We start from the raw sequence: 17,736 nt of genomic DNA on the forward strand, positions 1-17,736 counted from the left end.
AAGCTAGAGGAAGATAAAGAGAGAGAGAGACAGGGAGAGCAAAAGAGAGAGACACACACGGAGAGAGAGTAGGGGAGAGAGAGAGAGACACAGGGAGAGAGAGCAAGCGAGCTAGAGGAAGATAGAGAGGGCTAGATGAAGATAAGAGAGAGAGAGTGATAAAGGAAGATGGAGAAAGATAGAGAGAGGGAGAGAGAGAGAAACCGAAAGAGAGAAAGGGAGAGAGAGGGAGAGAGCCTGTAGAGGGAAAGTAAAAATGTGTTGTCGGTATCTAGTTTCTTTACACACAGCATTCACAACCTCCGCTGCCTCATGTGATACTATACTAAACATGTATCCAGGCAACAGTGGACTAAGTCCGTCCGTCCGTGTATTTGGGCGCGAGTCTCGTCCTTAAATAATTCAGCAGTGTGCAGTCTTGGAAGCGGTAAGGATGATCAGGTCGAGCACCCGCCACCCCCGCACCCCCCCCCCCCCTTACCCCCCCGATACTGATCCGCAGGGTGTGGTCGGTCTGTGGGCTATTTCCACTGCCCCAGGCTGGGTGTGCGGGCAGAGGGGGAAATGTTTTCAGTGCTTGGCCCGGCTGATCCCACAGCAGCTCTCCACTGATGGGGACGCCTGTGTGTCTTAATGCCACCCCTGCCTGTGTGTGTGTGCCCTTGGTCTCTGTGTGCCCGTGGTCTCTCTCTCTCTGGCCCGTGGTCTCTCTCTGTGGGCCCTGCTTACCCAACGCTGTGGTCAGACAGACTGTCCACGCTCTCACCCCACTGCATGCTGGGCACTGTGGCATAGCCCTGTGTGAACCGCAGTGTTGTACTGTATCCAGAGAGAGGCCACTGCAGAGTGCCATGGAGTGTACTGTATACAGGGAGATGCAGTGTACTGTATACAGGGAGATGTCGTGTACTGTATACAGGGAGATGTAGTGTACTGTACTGTATACAGGGAGATGTAGTGTACTGTACTGTATACAGGGAGATGTAGTGTACTGTACTGTATACAGGGAGATGTAGTGTACTGTACTGTATATAGTTGGAGATGTAGTGTACTGTACACAGGGAGATGTACTGTACTGTATACAGGGAGATGCAGTGTACTGTACTGTATATGGGGAGATGTAGTGTACTGTACACAGGGAGATGTAGTGTACTGTACTGTACTGTATACAGGGAGATGTAGTGTACTGTACTGTATACAGGGAGATGCAGTGTACTGTACTGTATATGGGGAGATGTAGTGTACTGTACACAGTGAGATGTAGTGTACTGTACTGTATACAGGGAGATGTAGTGTACTGTATACAGGGAGATGTACTGTACTGTATACAGGGAGATGTAGTGTACTGTACTGTATACAGGGAGATGTAGTGTACTGTATACAGGGAGATGTACTGTACTGTATACAGGGAGATGTAGTGTACTGTACTGTATACAGGGAGATGTAGTGTACTGTATACAGGGATATGTAGTGTACTGTACACGGGGAGATGTAGTGTACTGTACTGTATACAGGGAGATGTAGTGTACTGTATACAGGGAGATGTAGTGTACTGTATACAGGGAGATGTAGTGTACTGTATACAGGGAGATGTAGTGTACTGTATACAGGGAGATGTACTGTACTGTATACAGGGAGATGTAGTGTACTGTATATAAAGAGAGATGTTACTGAATTGTTAGATTCTGATCAATCTGGCCAGTATCACGTCTTCTTGTGTTATCCTCTCTCCATCCAATTCCTCTGCGTTGTGTAATTTTAATGATCCTGACGTCTCATATACTGGCTGATTCAATCCTTATCTCTCCCCGTTAGTGCGATCCGCAAACCATAATAATTCTCCACCTTCGTAAGAATTCGACACTTTGACACAGCGTAATACCTTACAAGGAGAAGCGTTGTTTATTGATATAAACAGAAGCCTCAGCTCAGATGTTAACAGATTGTATTGTCCTTGAAAAGTCTATTCTAATGATCTTTCGGTGTGTTCAGTCTATCGTCCTCCTGCTATTCAGTCCAATGGTGGCCTGGTCTTTAGCCTAAACCCTCCTCGCGTTAGCCGAAGCTAATGATGATGTGTCATCCCCCCCCCCCCCTCCGTGATGAGAGGAGAGAGTCTCTTCTGGTTTCTTCCCTCTTAGTCTCAGTCAGATTTTAGTCTGCCCTTACCCGGAACCACTGTCACCTTTTATAGGATCTTCGTCCTAGCAACGACGGCCCACCCCCTTCTGGTTGTCATGTGCCGCTGCCATGACAACTGCTAATAACCTTTCACACATTTCAAAACGTTTCATTACTGTTTCATTAAGATGAACCTCTCTCCGCCCTGCTCTCTGGGCCCACACTCGGCCTTATCAATGTGTTCTGGATCGGAATTCAAAACATTCTCTCGCTGGCAGTGTGCTGCTATTCAGTGACTCCTGCTCGCTCTGAACCACCTCCTGCTCATTTCGACCTCTCTGACCCGGCCCCTTTTAGCTGTGGTCATCTCCCCCCAATCTATACATCACCTACATTGAAAAACACCCCCAGAACACCCGTTTTCTCTCAGAATGCTACCATGCATTGTACTACATACTGTACAGGGAGACACCATTGTATTCTGCCATGCCATGTCATACACACTGGGCCCCAGGAATAAAACGACACAAGATCCATTTGATACTGAAGTTATCCTCGGTATACACAGACATATTATCAAGACATTCATCTGCAGGTGCCTGCCTGCAGACTCTTTGGAGTAAAATATGATTTGCCATAAATGTTGGCACTGCCCGTGGCAGTTTAAGCACAAACCTTCCATCCAAAAGCTACAGCACATCATCACAATGCTAGTTAAAAACTTGACAAGTTTTTTTGATTTGGCAATGGATGCATTGTTGAGCATTATGTTTTTTTATTTGCATTTATAAAACTCCTGTTCCTTAGGCCGCTCGTTTGAACGAATAACGACCCGTCTACAGTAACGACGCACGGCATACTTGAGCTCTTAAAATAGCCCTAGGAGAGAGAAATGACAGGACAGGTGGGGCAAGGTTACCGCTGGCCTTGGAATAACAGAGTGCTGCCATAAACCAACAGATTAGCTAACCCTTCACCGGCGGCCGCCACCCCCTCGGTCCGTGCTGCGTCCCTCTGCCCTCGAGGGGCCTCCGCTTCCAGACAGTCGTCCCCGGGGCTCGGCCTCTCGCCGTGGGCTGTGGCATGGGGGGGGGAGAGGACTACTGCACTCACGCAACGCATGCAGACAGACACACACACACACACTGCAATGCACACAAACACGCAGACGCAGCACTGACACACATTGGCGTGCACACACACACGGACATGAGACGTGCACACACACACACACACACACACACACACACACACGGATGTGTTGTTGCGCGGGTAGTCGGGTACACATGATGTATTAGCATCCTCGCTTCCATGTGTATACATGCAATACAGTACAACCACACACTTATGCACACACACACACACACACACACACACACATCACACACACACACACACTGGCCTGGAATGTCCGCTGGCACCCTGGGCTGACTTTATGCACCACAGCGAGGGGTGTAATTCACCTCCACGCTGACGTTCTGTCCAGCGAACTGTCAGAGCGAACTGTAGTTGTTGTGACATTTAACTAAGCAGTGGAGACGCTTTTCCCCCCATTCATTCACAGAAGTCCGTTCGGACCGTTGGTTTTTTTTTTAATGTCTTTTCAAAATGGAATAATACGCTCCTTCCCTCTCGCGGATCGCGGATCCCGGGCTTATTCTGGGACCCTGGCACAAGTGAGTGGCGCTCGATTCATCCTGTCGAGACGCTAGAGTCTGTAAACGCTGTCAAACGGTGGACCTCTGGGCGAAGAGAGCCCCGTTTGTTATTGCACGTTGTTTCCTTTTTTTCCTTTTGGTCTGGCATGTGGGTTGGAGTTTAGTAACTTGTTGTACTGCGAGTCTCTCTCTTGGCAGAGTCTGAGGCGTGGCCAACAATAGCACCCCCCCCCCCCCCCCCTCCCCCTATACCCACTGAAATCCAACCCACGCATCAGACAAAAACAAAAACAGGAGTAAACGAAGCACAGTACCAAAGCGGGCTAGAGGTCGCTGTTTGACACCGCTACAGATTCAACCTTTTTATTTAAAGGAACAGTTCACTGTGTTCCCCTGTGGCACCAGTCACCGTTGGGAAGGAAGAAATGTTTTTTGCTGAGACTATTGTTTTTTTTGCTTTCAGTGCCTCGTCTCAAACCCAACGCTGGTCCCAGCGATCCCTAGAGGGTGGTTTGAAACGACTCCTGGTTCACGACGAATCGGATTTAAGCTTGATTTTTATAATACTAATAACACAAACTGTACCTTCAAGCTGCCTCGGAAAAAAGGATACAAATCAAACACTCAAAGCCTAATGGGTTTAAATCGTGTGATTGATTGACTGCTGCCGTGTTTGCAATATATTAAATGGGACGACCGCTCCCCCCCCGGGCTACTAGCTGACTGTACTACAAACGCTCCAATTGAACACACGCCATGGAGTCTGTCCGCTGTGTGATTGAGTGCCTCTGTTGTGTGTGTGTGTGTGTGTGTGTGTGTGTGTGTGTGTGTGTGTGTGTGTGTGTGTGTGTGTGTGTGTGTGTGTAACCACAGGTGTAACTACGGCTGGCAGGGACCATTCTGCGACGAGTGCCTCCCTTACCCGGGCTGCGTCCACGGGACCTGCAACGAGCCCTGGCAGTGCACCTGCGAGAAGAACTGGGGCGGCCTGCTCTGTGACAAAGGTCAGACCCCGCCGGTTCATATTTAACCCTCGCACTACCACCACACGACAGAAGGTTAATAACCCTTTCACTACCGCACTAAAGACGGTTAACCCGTCTGTAGTGTGGTAGTGAAAGGGTTAACCGTCTGTCGTGTGGTAGTGAAAGGGTTAACCGTCTGTCGTCGTGTGGTAGTGAAAGGGTTAACCGTTTGTCGTCGTGTCGGCAGTGAAAGGGTTAACCTTCTGTATTGTCGCAGGGAAAGGGTTAACCCTTTGGTAGTGTGGTAGTGAAAGGGTTAACGAGGGGGATAATAATGCAAATGTTAGATCATCAAACTAACCGTATCTCACTTGTCACTAGAGTTGTTCTGTTCTTAGGCCACCGATAGTCGACGGACTTTGTCGACAAACCGATTGTTTGACGACAGGTCTGTTAGAATAAAATGTAATCGTGCAGAAGGACCTCTTGGAATCTAGTGCTTATGTACATATTAGTGCCGCAGCACATTGGAAATATTATGGTTGTCTTGCCAGAGATGTGCTGATTGGTTGTTTTCCAGTAATGACTGCATACAAAAAATGTATTGATTGCAGGACTCTTAAAGGTACTGCCGTCGGAGACCTCCAGGCAAAAGAGGTCTTGGTTGGTATTGCACTTTGTTTAAATTTTTTCAGTTTTTGGTCTGATGCATGGGTTGGATTTCAGTGGGTATAGGAGGGGGAGGGGTTGCTACTGCTGGTCACACCTCGAGCTCTACTGTACCAAGAGAGGCCTGGAGAAATTCACAGTATAATAACAAGTTACTAAACTCCAACCCACACGTCAGACCCAACAGAAAAGAAAAAAACGGCAAACCAAGCGTAACACCAAGCGGGGCTCTGTTGCCTAGAGGTCGCTGTTCGACGGCGTTACAGATCCTACCTTTAAATGATTGATGAATTGACTGGACTGAGAGGAGGCAGACGTGTGCGTGTGATTGGAGGATCAAGAAAAGAGGGCGGGGCTCGAGATAGGCCAATTGTTCACACAGAACTCTACAGTCTACGCTCCCTCTGACGGCACAGTTCAATCTGTCCCAGGGAACCCACTCTTAACCCTTTCACTGTCGCACTACCACACGGTTAACCCTTTCACTGCGACGATACACAGAAGGTTAACCCTTTCACTGTGACGATATACAGACGGTTAACCCTTTCACTGTGACGATACACAGAAGGTTAACCCTTTCACTGCGACGATACACAGAAGGTTAACCCTTTCACTGCCACAATACACAAAAGGTTAACCCTTTCACTGCCACACACTACAGAAGGTAAAACCCTTTACTATCACACTATAGAAAATTCTAAATATTGAATTTTTCCAACCTGGACGTTAACAGATCTGAACTACTGTGGGACCAATCGGCCGTGTAAGAACGGCGGGACGTGTATGAACACGGAGCCCGACGAGTACAACTGTGCCTGTCCGGACGGCTACTCCGGCAAGAACTGCCAGATCGGTGAGTCGGCCAATTATTATTTATTCAGAATGAGAGACTCATTCATTCTGACTGTTCACTGCTTCAATCAATACCGATGACAAGGGTTTGTTTTACTCTGACACTCTTCCCCCCTCTCTCTCCCTCTCTCTATCTCCCCCTCTCTCTCTCTCCCTCCCTCTCCGTCTCCCCCCCCCCCTCTCTGCCCATCTCTATCTCTCTCTCCCTCTCTCTCTCCCTCTCTCTCCGTCCCGTCCCCCCCCCTCTCTCTCCCTCTCTCTCTCTCCCTCCCTCTCCGTCTCCCCCCCCCCCTCTCTGACCATCTCTCTCTCTCTCTCCAGCTGAACATGCCTGTGTGTCTAACCCTTGTGCCAACGGAGGCACGTGCCACGAGGTTCCCTCTGGGTTTGAGTGCCACTGTCCTGCAGGCTGGTCTGGACCCACCTGTGCTAAAGGTCAGTGCTTCTCCCAGTCCACCCAACGTCGTGCCCCCCCCCCCCCCCCCCGTAGAGCTAGAATTGATAGATTAAATCCCATTCAAATCTATAATCTTGACACCTTGCGATGTCGTGCCAATATTGAGTGATTGATGATGATGATGTCATGGAGGACCAACGTGGGTCTTGGCGCACGGGGAGAACCGAGAGCCTCTGTGTTGCAACGGTGAAAAAACATCATTTGCACGAGTGTTCCGTTTGTGTTTGAACATCTCAACTCGTTGAGTCTCACGGCACCGTCTGTGAGATCCATAATCCATGTTGATTTACGTGACAACATTTTCCAAATCCTACGCAAGTAATTTCCAGGTGTACGAAAGGAATTGTGGAAGAATCCCTTTCGGTTGCCCAAAAACGATAGCTTAGTTCACACCTAGGTGAGAGGCCCGGGACTACAGCCCCCCCCCCCCCCCCTCATCCCTCTCTCTACTGAAGCTCATTGGACCTCATTCACCAACATTGTCTTACGTTTTCTCTTACGAGAAACCTCCTTGGAAGTTAGCGAGAGAGAGCCTACGACAGCTGCCCCCGGATTCATCAACGCGTGGAGGAGGTTGTCTTAACTTGCCAAATGGGAAGTTACCCATTGTTACCCAAATGTAGATCCCGCACGTGACAAGCCTTTTTCCCCGCATCTCTGGCACACTCATTTTGTCCTAACGTGTCGACGTAATGTCCTAACTTGTCCACGTCTACTGGAGTTCTTGGAAATGGAATGTCTTGGAAAAATGGAAATTCAGCCAGATCCTATGATAGCTAGCTATTTTGGGCATAAAGAGGAGAAAATGATGAGAATCTCTCTGGAACTAAACTCCAGATAACAAGATTTGTTCCGCTGCTGGCATGGAGACCGATCCTCGTTCACTGGAAGTCTCGTCCACCACGAAGCGCGGCTGAGAGAGACGATGCAGCGTCTTGGACTTCTAAAGTTACATTTATTTAATGTTTAGTGTTTGTTTATATTTTTATAGTCCGTCACAGAATTCTTAATTCTTTTTGCTTTTCCTTTCAATGTCTTTTGTGTTTTTTTTTTATTGTTGTGTATAAAAAAAGAAAGTGGCTACCAATGGTTACAGGCAGCCATGTTGGAAGAAATAGAAGTACACAAACATTCCATGCAACGCCTCTATTACCGTCACGATAACCCAAGAAAGACCTGTTCTATCCATTCAAGTTCCAACGTCCGTGGTTTTCCCCATTGGAGATGACGGTGTATCATTGTGTGTGTGTGTGTGTGTGTGTGTGTGTGTGTGTGTGTGTGTACGGGTATGGGTGTGTGTGTGTGTATTAATCCCCCAATGTGTGTTAACAATGGCGCGCTCCACAAAAGGCCTCACCGTGCGCCGTGTGTTGCCTGGTTTCAGACACCGACGAGTGCGCCTCGAGTCCCTGCGCGCAGGGCGGCACCTGCATCGACATGGAGAACAGCTTCGAGTGCCTCTGTCCTCCACAGTGGACCGGGAAGACCTGCCTCATAGGTACGTCTCGATAACCACGTCCCATCGGATCACGCGTGAATTCGTTTATTAAATCTGTGTGTTTTACGATTCCAGACTTAATTCAAAGGGGAGTTGAACTGGGGGGCGGGGCGGGAAGGTTGATTCATCCTAAATTGAGACGGTTGACTTGCATGTTTTTGCTGAAATGGTTTGCCATGTTTTTTTTTTGCCGTGTGATTCTGTTTGTGCCGGACGCGCCTCCTCCTCCGTGGTGCCGTGTGGTGTTTCTCCACGCCGTGCCAGGAGAACGACATTGCTTGTGCCGTGCTTAGCTGTTTGTTTATCTCGCCGTGTCGAAACCAGTAGTATTACTATGGGGGTGCCTACTGATTTGAAATGGGTGTGTGTGTGTGTGTGTGCATGTCCACGCAGAAACATGGCTGGATATTATCTTGCAACCCGAGCCACGTGACTTGAGTAAAGTTATAAATAAACGCCCGCCTGGCAACTGCTAGCCTTGGGACCAAATATACCCCGTTGGGGGGTTATCTTTGGCTTCAGACGGAGGGTAAGAGCGGGGTATGTACTCCACGGTGAGGCAAGGCCGAGGCCCCCCCCCCCCACCTCCCCCCCCCCTTCGACAGCACTATTTAGCTCACCGAGGAGGACACTGACGTGGGGAGGGGGGGGGAGAGAGAGAGAGAGAGAGAGAAAGAGGGGAAGAGAGACAGAGAGAGAGACGGAGGGAGAGGAAACACTTTATAACCAGTAAACACGCGCTGGGAGGAACTGAAGCGGCCGGGGTCTTATGTTACAGGTCCGTTATTCTCAGCGCGGTTCCCCTTTCAGGGAGCGGGCGGTACCTGAGAGAGGGGACAGGGGCGGGAGGGAGGGAGGGAGGGAGGGGGAGGGAGGGCGAGTGTCGAGTTTCAGCAGGGCCAACAGGTGCCGCTTACCTCCAGGGAGAAGCATTAATACACTGGTTAGTTTATAGGGAGCCAGGCGGCACGGCGGCCCTCGGCGTCGAGGCCTCGTCTTCTGAAACTGACCACTTGGAATGCCTCCTCCCGGTTGGCCTTCTGAGAATGCGCCAGAGAGAGAGAGAGGCGAAGCGAAGCGGCGGAGGAGGAGGGAGCGAGAGAAAGCGGGCAGTGTAGTCGAGCGGTGGGGCGACTTGTGGGACTCTGTGGAATTGATGAAATGTGCTTTTTCATTCCTCCTCGGCTTTGATTTTATTAGCCGCCGCGCATCGGGAACCTTGTTAGCTTGAGTTTCCAGTGTGGCATTAAATTATGCTTGGTGGCGGGGCTTCGTAAGCTGGTACTTAGGTCTCTCTCTCTCTCTCTCTCTCTCTCTCTCTATCTCTGTCTATCTCTTTCTTTTCCTCTCCCTCAATCTCTCTCTCTCTCTCTCTCTCTCTCTCTCTCTCATCCCCCTCTTTACAGACGTTAATGAGTGTATGGGGAAGCCTTGCCTCAATGCTTACTCTTGCAAAAACTTGATTGGTGGATATCACTGTGCCTGCGTTCGTGGATGGGCCGGACAGAACTGTGACATCAGTCAGTACATCAGTCACTTATCTATCAGCCACTATACTTCCGCCCCCCCTCTGTGTCCACTGGCCCCCCAGCTCTGTCCCCTCTCCCCTCACTGGTCTACCCCCCCAGCCTCTTTCCAGGGTGTCTTACCTCCTACACACTTACTATCCTAGATCCTAGCTTCCTAATGTACAAAATGAATTGTGTTTTTTTTTTCTCTTTGTTTTCCCCTCTTCCCTCCCCTGTGAGACTTGTGAAAATCACATTCTGTAGAAAATCCTTTTGGGTGGACTATCACTGCTAGTTTTTCATCTACAAACCCCGGCTTCACTGCATGCACTTTTAACCAGAGAGAGAGGGAGGGAGTGTCATGCGTCTCCTCTGCTCTGAACCCACTCTGCACCCACTGTCCTCTAGGCATGGTTTGACCCCCGCAAGCGCTCCGCCGTGACCAACGACCGCATGTTTTCCACTGCCGTTACGACTCCGTGCATGTTATCCCGCTTTCTCCCCCGTTCGTTGAGTTCGACACGTGACCCGAACGCCTGTTTCCTCTCCTCCACGCAGATATCAACAGCTGCCACGGCCAGTGTCTGAACGGAGCCACGTGCAAGGTGAGAGGTGCACCTATAAAGAGGGGGGGTGGAGGGGGGTCACTGATGCCACTTTCTCCGCTACATTAGATAAGGTCATTGGGCAAAATTATTGAGATATAATATGATAATTTTTTCTCCTTTAGAGAGATCTAACGTGCTTCTATGTGTTACCCTCTTAAGCCCTACCCTTTTTAAATAATGGGTAGTGTAGTTTTATGAAATTTCGACGTCCATCGAAAGCCCCGGGTCTCCTCTTTCTTAGGACTACAACAACTTCACGGTGGCGTCATTGCCTCGCGTCTATATCGTCCGGTTTCCGATGCAATGCACGGAGAATTCTATAAACTCATATTTCGTTAAAGGAAAACTCCAACAGTTTGGGAAATTAGCTTATTTGCCATCTACCCTGGAGTTAGACAAGAAGATGCATACCTTTTTTCTTCTCTGTGCATGCAGTAGGAGTAGGAAGACGCGCACCGTTAGCCTAGCTTAGCGTCAGTCACTGGAAGTAGGTTCCTCCATTAGCCTAGTTCCCAACGTCTTCCTACTGCAATGTACTGCATGCACAGAGAAGAAAAAGGTATGTATCTTCTTGTCTAACTCCAGGGTAGATGGCAAATAAGCTAATTTCCCAAAATGTTGGAGTTTTCCTTTAATAACACTTTAAATCATTGGTAAACAAACGTAGTGCTGAAAATATACACTTTGACTGCTGTTTTGATAGGGTTAGGGTCTTTACTCTTGGCTACATTTGTAAAAGAAACGCAACATTAATTCATTCTGGACTGTATTGTTACTATTTGTGATGTGAAATAAATCTCGGCCCGGTACCGGACTGATCGGGCTTAACCCTTTCACTGCGACAATACACAGAAGGTTAACCCTTTTCACTGCCACACAACAGCAGATTAACCCTTTCACTGCCACACTACAGAAGGTTAACCCTTTACTATCACACTACCGACGGTAACGGTGTGAAAAGATGGGTTACTGAACAGCGGGGGGTTCTGAGACCTTGTCGTCTTGTCTCTCTCTTCCAGGAGGGCACCAGAGGGTACCACTGCGCCTGCCAGCCGGGCTTCCTCGGCCGGCACTGCGAGGTCCAGAAGAACCGATGCACCGGCGGACCGTGTAAGAATGGCGGCAGGTGCCACTCCGTAGCCGACGGCTTCATGTGTGAATGTCCCCTGGGCTTCTCTGGCAGCACCTGTGAGGTGAGATATTGCAATTATGCCACATCAATGTGGAACGCCCTGCCCACAGCTGTGAAGGAATGTGATCAATCAATCAATCAAGATCAAGATTCAAGAGGTTTATTTGTCACATACATACCAGGGCATACAGTGAAATGCAGGTGGCCATGCCCACTTTGATTGTGCAATAATACTAAATAATAAAATCGACAATAAACGGGTAATAAAATAGACATAAAATAGGCATGATAAAATAGACATGCTAAAGTCCTGAGAGAGTGGAATACAATGTTAGCTACGGATTAAAACATCAGCCAATACCAGGCTAAAACAACATCCAATACCAGGCTAAAACAACATCCAATACCAGGCTAAAACATCAGCCAATACCAGGCTAAAACAACATCCAATACCAGGCTAAAACAACATCCAATACCAGGCTAAAACATCAGCCAATACCAGGCTAAAACAACATCCAATACCAGGCTAAAACATCAGCCAATACCAGGCTAAAACATCATCCAATACCAGGCTAAAACATCATCTAATACCAGGCTAAAACAACATCCAATACCAGGCTAAAACATCATCCAATACCAGGCTAAAACAACATCCAATACCAGGCTAAAACATCAGCCAGTACCAGGCTAAAACATCAGCCAATACCAGGCTAAAACATCAGCCAATACCAGGCTAAAACATCGGCCAATACCAGGCTAAAACATCATCCAATACCAGGCTAAAACATCATCCAATACCAGGCTAAAACAACATCCAGTACCAGGCTAAAACATCAGCCAATACCAGGCTAAAACAACATCCAATACCAGGCTAAAACATCAGCCAATACCAGGCTAAAACATCAGCCAATACCAGGCTAAAACATCATCCAATACCAGGCTAAAACATCAGCCAATACCAGGCTAAAACAACATCCAATACCAGGCTAAAACAACATCCAATACCAGGCTAAAACATCGGCCAGTACCAGGCTAAAACATCGGCCAGTACCAGGCTAAAACATCAGCCAATACCAGGCTAAAACATCGGCCAGTACCAGGCTAAAACATCAGCCAATACCAGGCTAAAACATCGGCCAGTACCAGGCTAAAACATCGGCCAGTACCAGGCTAAAACATCGGCCAGTACCAGGCTAAAACATCAGCCAATACCAGGCTAAAACAACATCCAATACCAGGCTAAAACATCATCCAATACCAGGCTAAAACATCAGCCAATACCAGGCTAAAACAACATCCAATACCAGGCTAAAACATCAGCCAATACCAGGCTAAAACAACATCCAATACCAGGCTAAAACATCATCCAATACCAGGCTAAAACATCATCCAGTACCAGGCTAAAACATCATCCAGTACCAGGCTAAAACATCGGCCAATACCAGGCTAAAACATCATCCAGTACCAGGCTAAAACATTGGCCAATACCAGGCTAAAACAACATCCAATACCAGGCTAAAACATCAGCCAATACCAGGCTAAAACATCGGCCAGTACCAGGCTAAAACATCATCCAATACCAGGCTAAAACATCATCCAATACCAGGCTAAAACAACATCCACTACCAGGCTAAAACATCAGCCAATACCAGGCTAAAACATCATCCAATACCAGGCTAAAACAACATCCACTACCAGGCTAAAACATCGGCCAGTACCAGGCTAAAACATCGGCCAGTACCAGGCTAAAACATCGGCCAGTACCAGGCTAAAACATCAGCCAATACCAGGCTAAAACATCAGCCAGTACCAGGCTAAAACATCAGCCAGTACCAGGCTAAAACATCGGCCAGTACCAGGCTAAAACATCAGCCAATACCAGGCTAAAACATCAGCCAATACCAGGCTAAAACATCAGCCAATACCAGGCTAAAACATCAGCCAATACCAGGCTAAAACATCAGCCAATACCAGGCTAAAACATCAGCCAATACCAGGCTAAAACATCATCCAATACCAGGTTAAAACATCATCCAATACCAGGCTAAAACATCAGCCAATACCAGGCTAAAACATCAGCCAGTACCAGGCTAAAACATCATCCAATACCAGGCTAAAACATCGGCCAGTACCAGGCTAAAACATCATCCAATACCAGACTAAAACAACAGCTAAAACATCGGCCAATAGAACTCTAAAACGTCAGCCAGTAACGGGTTAAAACACCAGCCAGTAACATGGTATCCGTCTCTCTCCTGATGCTGATGACCTACTAAAAACCCCATGATCTTTCGAGATTAAATAAAGATTCAATGAATGAATGAATGAATGAATACCAAGAGCCAACTGTACCATGCCAGAAATATCCTAGCAAAGCCACTTGATTTTCTGCATGTTTGGCACATAGACGCAGCACGTTGGAAGCGTGTCCAATCTCTCTTTTCACAGCAGCCCTTTGACATGTCATAAGCAGGGTAAACACAGGTGTGTAACTAATGACATTCATTACGGTTCTTCCCGGTCCATTTGGGTTTTGCCAGAATGCCGGCACGGCACGACACTAGTAGGAGGAGCCGTGTTATTTTGCCTAAGCCACAGTTAATGTTATTGGTTACACCTGCGTCTACCCTGCTGTGACACGTCAGAACGGCCCGCTGTGTGGAACCAGGGTTGTGGAGAGCAGTGGACCACGCCTTAACCGAGTCTGCGCGGTGACCTCGGGCTACTCTTGAGCAACGGATCGGATCGCTACCCCCACAGCGTCGATATACGTGACGTTTAGGACTCTGTGTCGTATTTTAAATCGTGGAAGAAAGCAGGAGGCCGGACCAGCACTCTCAGATTTAAAAGGTTTTAATGGCAGCCTAGAACAGACAGTTGTTCCTTCTTCAGCGTTAATAGGCTTGTAAAGGTGGGAGCTATATACCAGGTGGGCAGGAAGTGACATCATTGAGGTGAGCCTGGGGATTGCTAGTCAACTTTGACCTCCAAAGTAAGGACTTTATAATGTAATGTGTTATAAACTCAAATGAAATACAAATAAAGACCAGAAACTAAATAAATGAGCCAATTGCAATATTTTCAGACCAAAGTTCTCAATTAAATACAAATAAAGACCAGAAACTAAATAAATGAGCCAATTGCAATATTTGCAGACCAAAATTCTCTAAGAAAAGAACAACAAAAACAGAAGGAAAAAAAGGAGGAAAACATTTCACCATTCGTAAAAATAATAATAATAATAATAATAATATAATCATAATAATAATGATAAAAGTAACTTATTATAGGAAACAGGATAACACGTTCTCTTCATTCATTCCCTTTGGTTCTATACCATTAAACAAATGAATATAGTAGCCTGTCTCCCCCTCTAGAGGGCCTGTTGACTAGCTCGAGTCCCATATATTACAGGAAGTAGACAGTAAGATTGCATTTGGAGAAATGGCGAGCTACGGAACAAACGATAACCCTTTAGAAAGGACATTGTGGTGCGAGACACTCAATTATGCATTAAGTATTTTAAATCATTAAAGGAACACGCCAACATTTTGGGAAATTAGCTTATCGTCTTCTCCAGAGAGAGACAAGAAGATGGATATCGGTTTCCTCTCTGTGTGTTCAGTAGAAGGCTATCTGGCTGCACGTTAGCCTAGCTTAGCACAATGAATGGAAGCGGACATGGCCGGTTAGCCTAGGCATTGTCCAACTAACACCTCTCCCGATGGCTAACCTGCCATGTCCGCTTCCATTCATTGTGCTAAGCTAGGCCAAAGTGCAGCCAGATAGCTTTCTACTGAACGCACAGAGAGGAAACTGGTATCTATCTTCTTGTCTCTTCTCTGGAGAAGACGGTAAGCTAATTTCCCAAAATGTTGGCGTCGTCCTTTAAGGCTGTTATGGTACAATCATCATGGCTTAGGTAATATAGGAGATGCTATTGTGTGATAGTAGGTGTTTTCAGCTGCAACCAGCAGCTCTATAGGTCACTCGGTTGGTTGGTTGGTTGGTTGGTCGAGTGTGTGTGTGTGTGTGTGTGCGTGTGTGTGCGCGTGCTAAAAGGGGGAGTGGCCTATCGCAAAAAGGTCACAACTATTTATTATTTTAATTTGCACTTGTCTCTCCATAAACGACTGATGATTTCCTAAACATTCATTTAGGATTAATCACCCATGTCTTAATGTCAGATGGGCTAGTTATACATTCTAAATAGGTATGCGGTTCTTAATTAGCTTCAAATCACGGTAGGAATTTACCCCAGACCATACTGTGACGGTATAGCATGTGAACAGTATGTAAGGGGTTTACCTACCGTAACCTTCACTCACTCACTCCACTCACTCACTCACTCACCCACTCACTCACTCACTCACTCACTCGCTCGCCCGCCCGCTCGCTCGCTCGCTCGCTCACTCACTCACTCACTCACTCACTCACTCACTCACTCACTCACTCACTCACTCACTCACTCACTCACTCACTCACTCACTCACTCACTCACTCACTCACCCACCCACCCACCCCACCCACTCACTCACTCACTCACTCACTCACTCACTCACTCACTCACTCACTCACTCGCCCACTCGCTCACTCACTCACTCACTCACTCACTCACTCACTCACTCACCCACTCACCCACCCACCCACCCACCCACCCACCCACTCACTCACTCACCCACCCACTCACCCACCCACCCACCCACCCACTCACTCACTCACTCACTCACTCACTCACTCACTCACTCACTCACTCACTCACTCACTCACTCACTCACTCACTCACTCACTCACTCACTCACTCACTCACTCACTCACTCACTCACTCACTCACTCACTCACTCACTCACTCACTCACTCACTCACTCACTCACTCACTCACTCACTCACTCACTCACTCACTCACTCACTCACTCACTCACTCACTCACTCACTCACTCACTCACTCACCTCCACCTCCCCCCTCCGCCTGTAGATGCAGAACAACCCGTGTAGCCCCAACCCGTGCCGGAACAAGGCCCAGTGCCACGGCCTGATGGGGGACTTCTACTGCGCCTGCCCCGACGACTACGAGGGGAAGACCTGCTCCGAGCTGAAGGACCACTGCAAGACCAATCAGTGTCGAGGTAACGGGAGCCCCTCTGTGGACGGTCTCTCTCTCTCTCTATCGCTCTCTCTTGTCTGTCTCTCTCTCTATCGCTCTCTCTTGTCTGTCTCTCTCTCTATTCCTCTCTCTTGTCTGTCTCTCTCTCTCTCTATCCCTCTCTCTTGTCTGTCTCTCTCTATCCCTCTCTCTTGTCTCTCTCTCTCTCTATCCCTCTCTCTTGTCTGTCTCTCTCTCTCTATATCCCTCTCTCTTGTCTCTCTATTCCTCTCTCTTGTCTGTCTCTTTCTCTCTATCCCTCTCTCTTGTCTCTCTCTATCCCTCTCTCTTGTCTGTCTCTCTCTCTCTCTCCCTCTCTCTTGTCTGTCTCTCTCTCTCCCTCTCTCTTGTCTGTCCTCTCTCTATCCCTCTCTCTTGTCTCTCTCTCTCTCTCTCTCTCTCTCTCTCTATCCCTCTCTCTTGTCTGTCTCTCTCTATCCCTCTCCCCCGTTTGTCTCTCTCTCTCTCTGTCTCTCTCTATCTCTCTTGTCTGTATCTCTCTGTCTGGTCTCTCTCTGTCTGTCTCCTCTCTCCCTCTCTCCGTTTGTCTGTCTCTCTCGCTCTCTCTCGCTCTCTCTCTCTCTCTCTCTCTCTCTCTCTCTCTCTCTGTCTCTCTGTCTCTCTCTCTCCCTCTCTCCGTTTCTCTCTCTCTCTCCCTCTCTCCGTTTCTCTCTCTCTCTCTCTCTCTCTCTCTCTCTCTCTCTCTCTCTCTCTCTCTCTCTCTCTCTCTCTCTCTCTCTCTCTCTCTCTCTCTGTGATCGCATCTGTGAGGCCGCTGCCGTTACTTTTAGTAGTGAAATACACCAGTCGACGGCAAAAACAAACAACAAAAAAACCTCACGTCACAATACTGTCAAAAGTACCGGATCTTAACCCACTTCTTTATTGTTTCTTCTCTTCTCCCTTTCCCTCCTTTTTCCCCCTTTTCATCTCCTCAGTGATTGACAGCTGCACTGTTGCCGTGGCCTCCAACAACACCCAGAAAGGGGTGTGGCACATCTCGTCCAATGTCTGCGGTCCTCACGGACGCTGCATCAGCCTGCCTGCCGGGAACTTCAGCTGCTCCTGCGAGCCGGGCTTCACTGGCACCTACTGCCACGAGAGTGAGCCATTATTAGTGCACGC

General features: G+C 48.1%; 1 protein-coding gene across 1 annotated transcript; it reads left to right on the forward strand.

Moving 5' to 3' along the window:
- Positions 1-4,655: 4,655 nt before the first annotated feature.
- LOC311247995 (uncharacterized protein) lies at positions 4,656-17,714 on the forward strand (the record flags this gene model as incomplete). The annotated part of the gene is made up of 9 exons (XM_084338963.1): positions 4,656-4,783; positions 6,147-6,266; positions 6,587-6,700; positions 8,107-8,220; positions 9,627-9,740; positions 10,287-10,333; positions 11,356-11,529; positions 16,444-16,594; positions 17,550-17,714. Coding segments are annotated over exons 2-9 (949 nt in total), but the record flags the coding sequence as incomplete, so codon positions are not given.
- Positions 17,715-17,736: the final 22 nt, after the last annotated feature.

The sequence above is a fragment of the Notolepis coatsorum genome, assembly GCF_963971535.1.
Source record: "Notolepis coatsorum genome assembly, contig: SCAFFOLD_3004, whole genome shotgun sequence".
Taxonomy (NCBI): Eukaryota; Metazoa; Chordata; class Actinopteri; order Aulopiformes; family Paralepididae; genus Notolepis; species Notolepis coatsorum.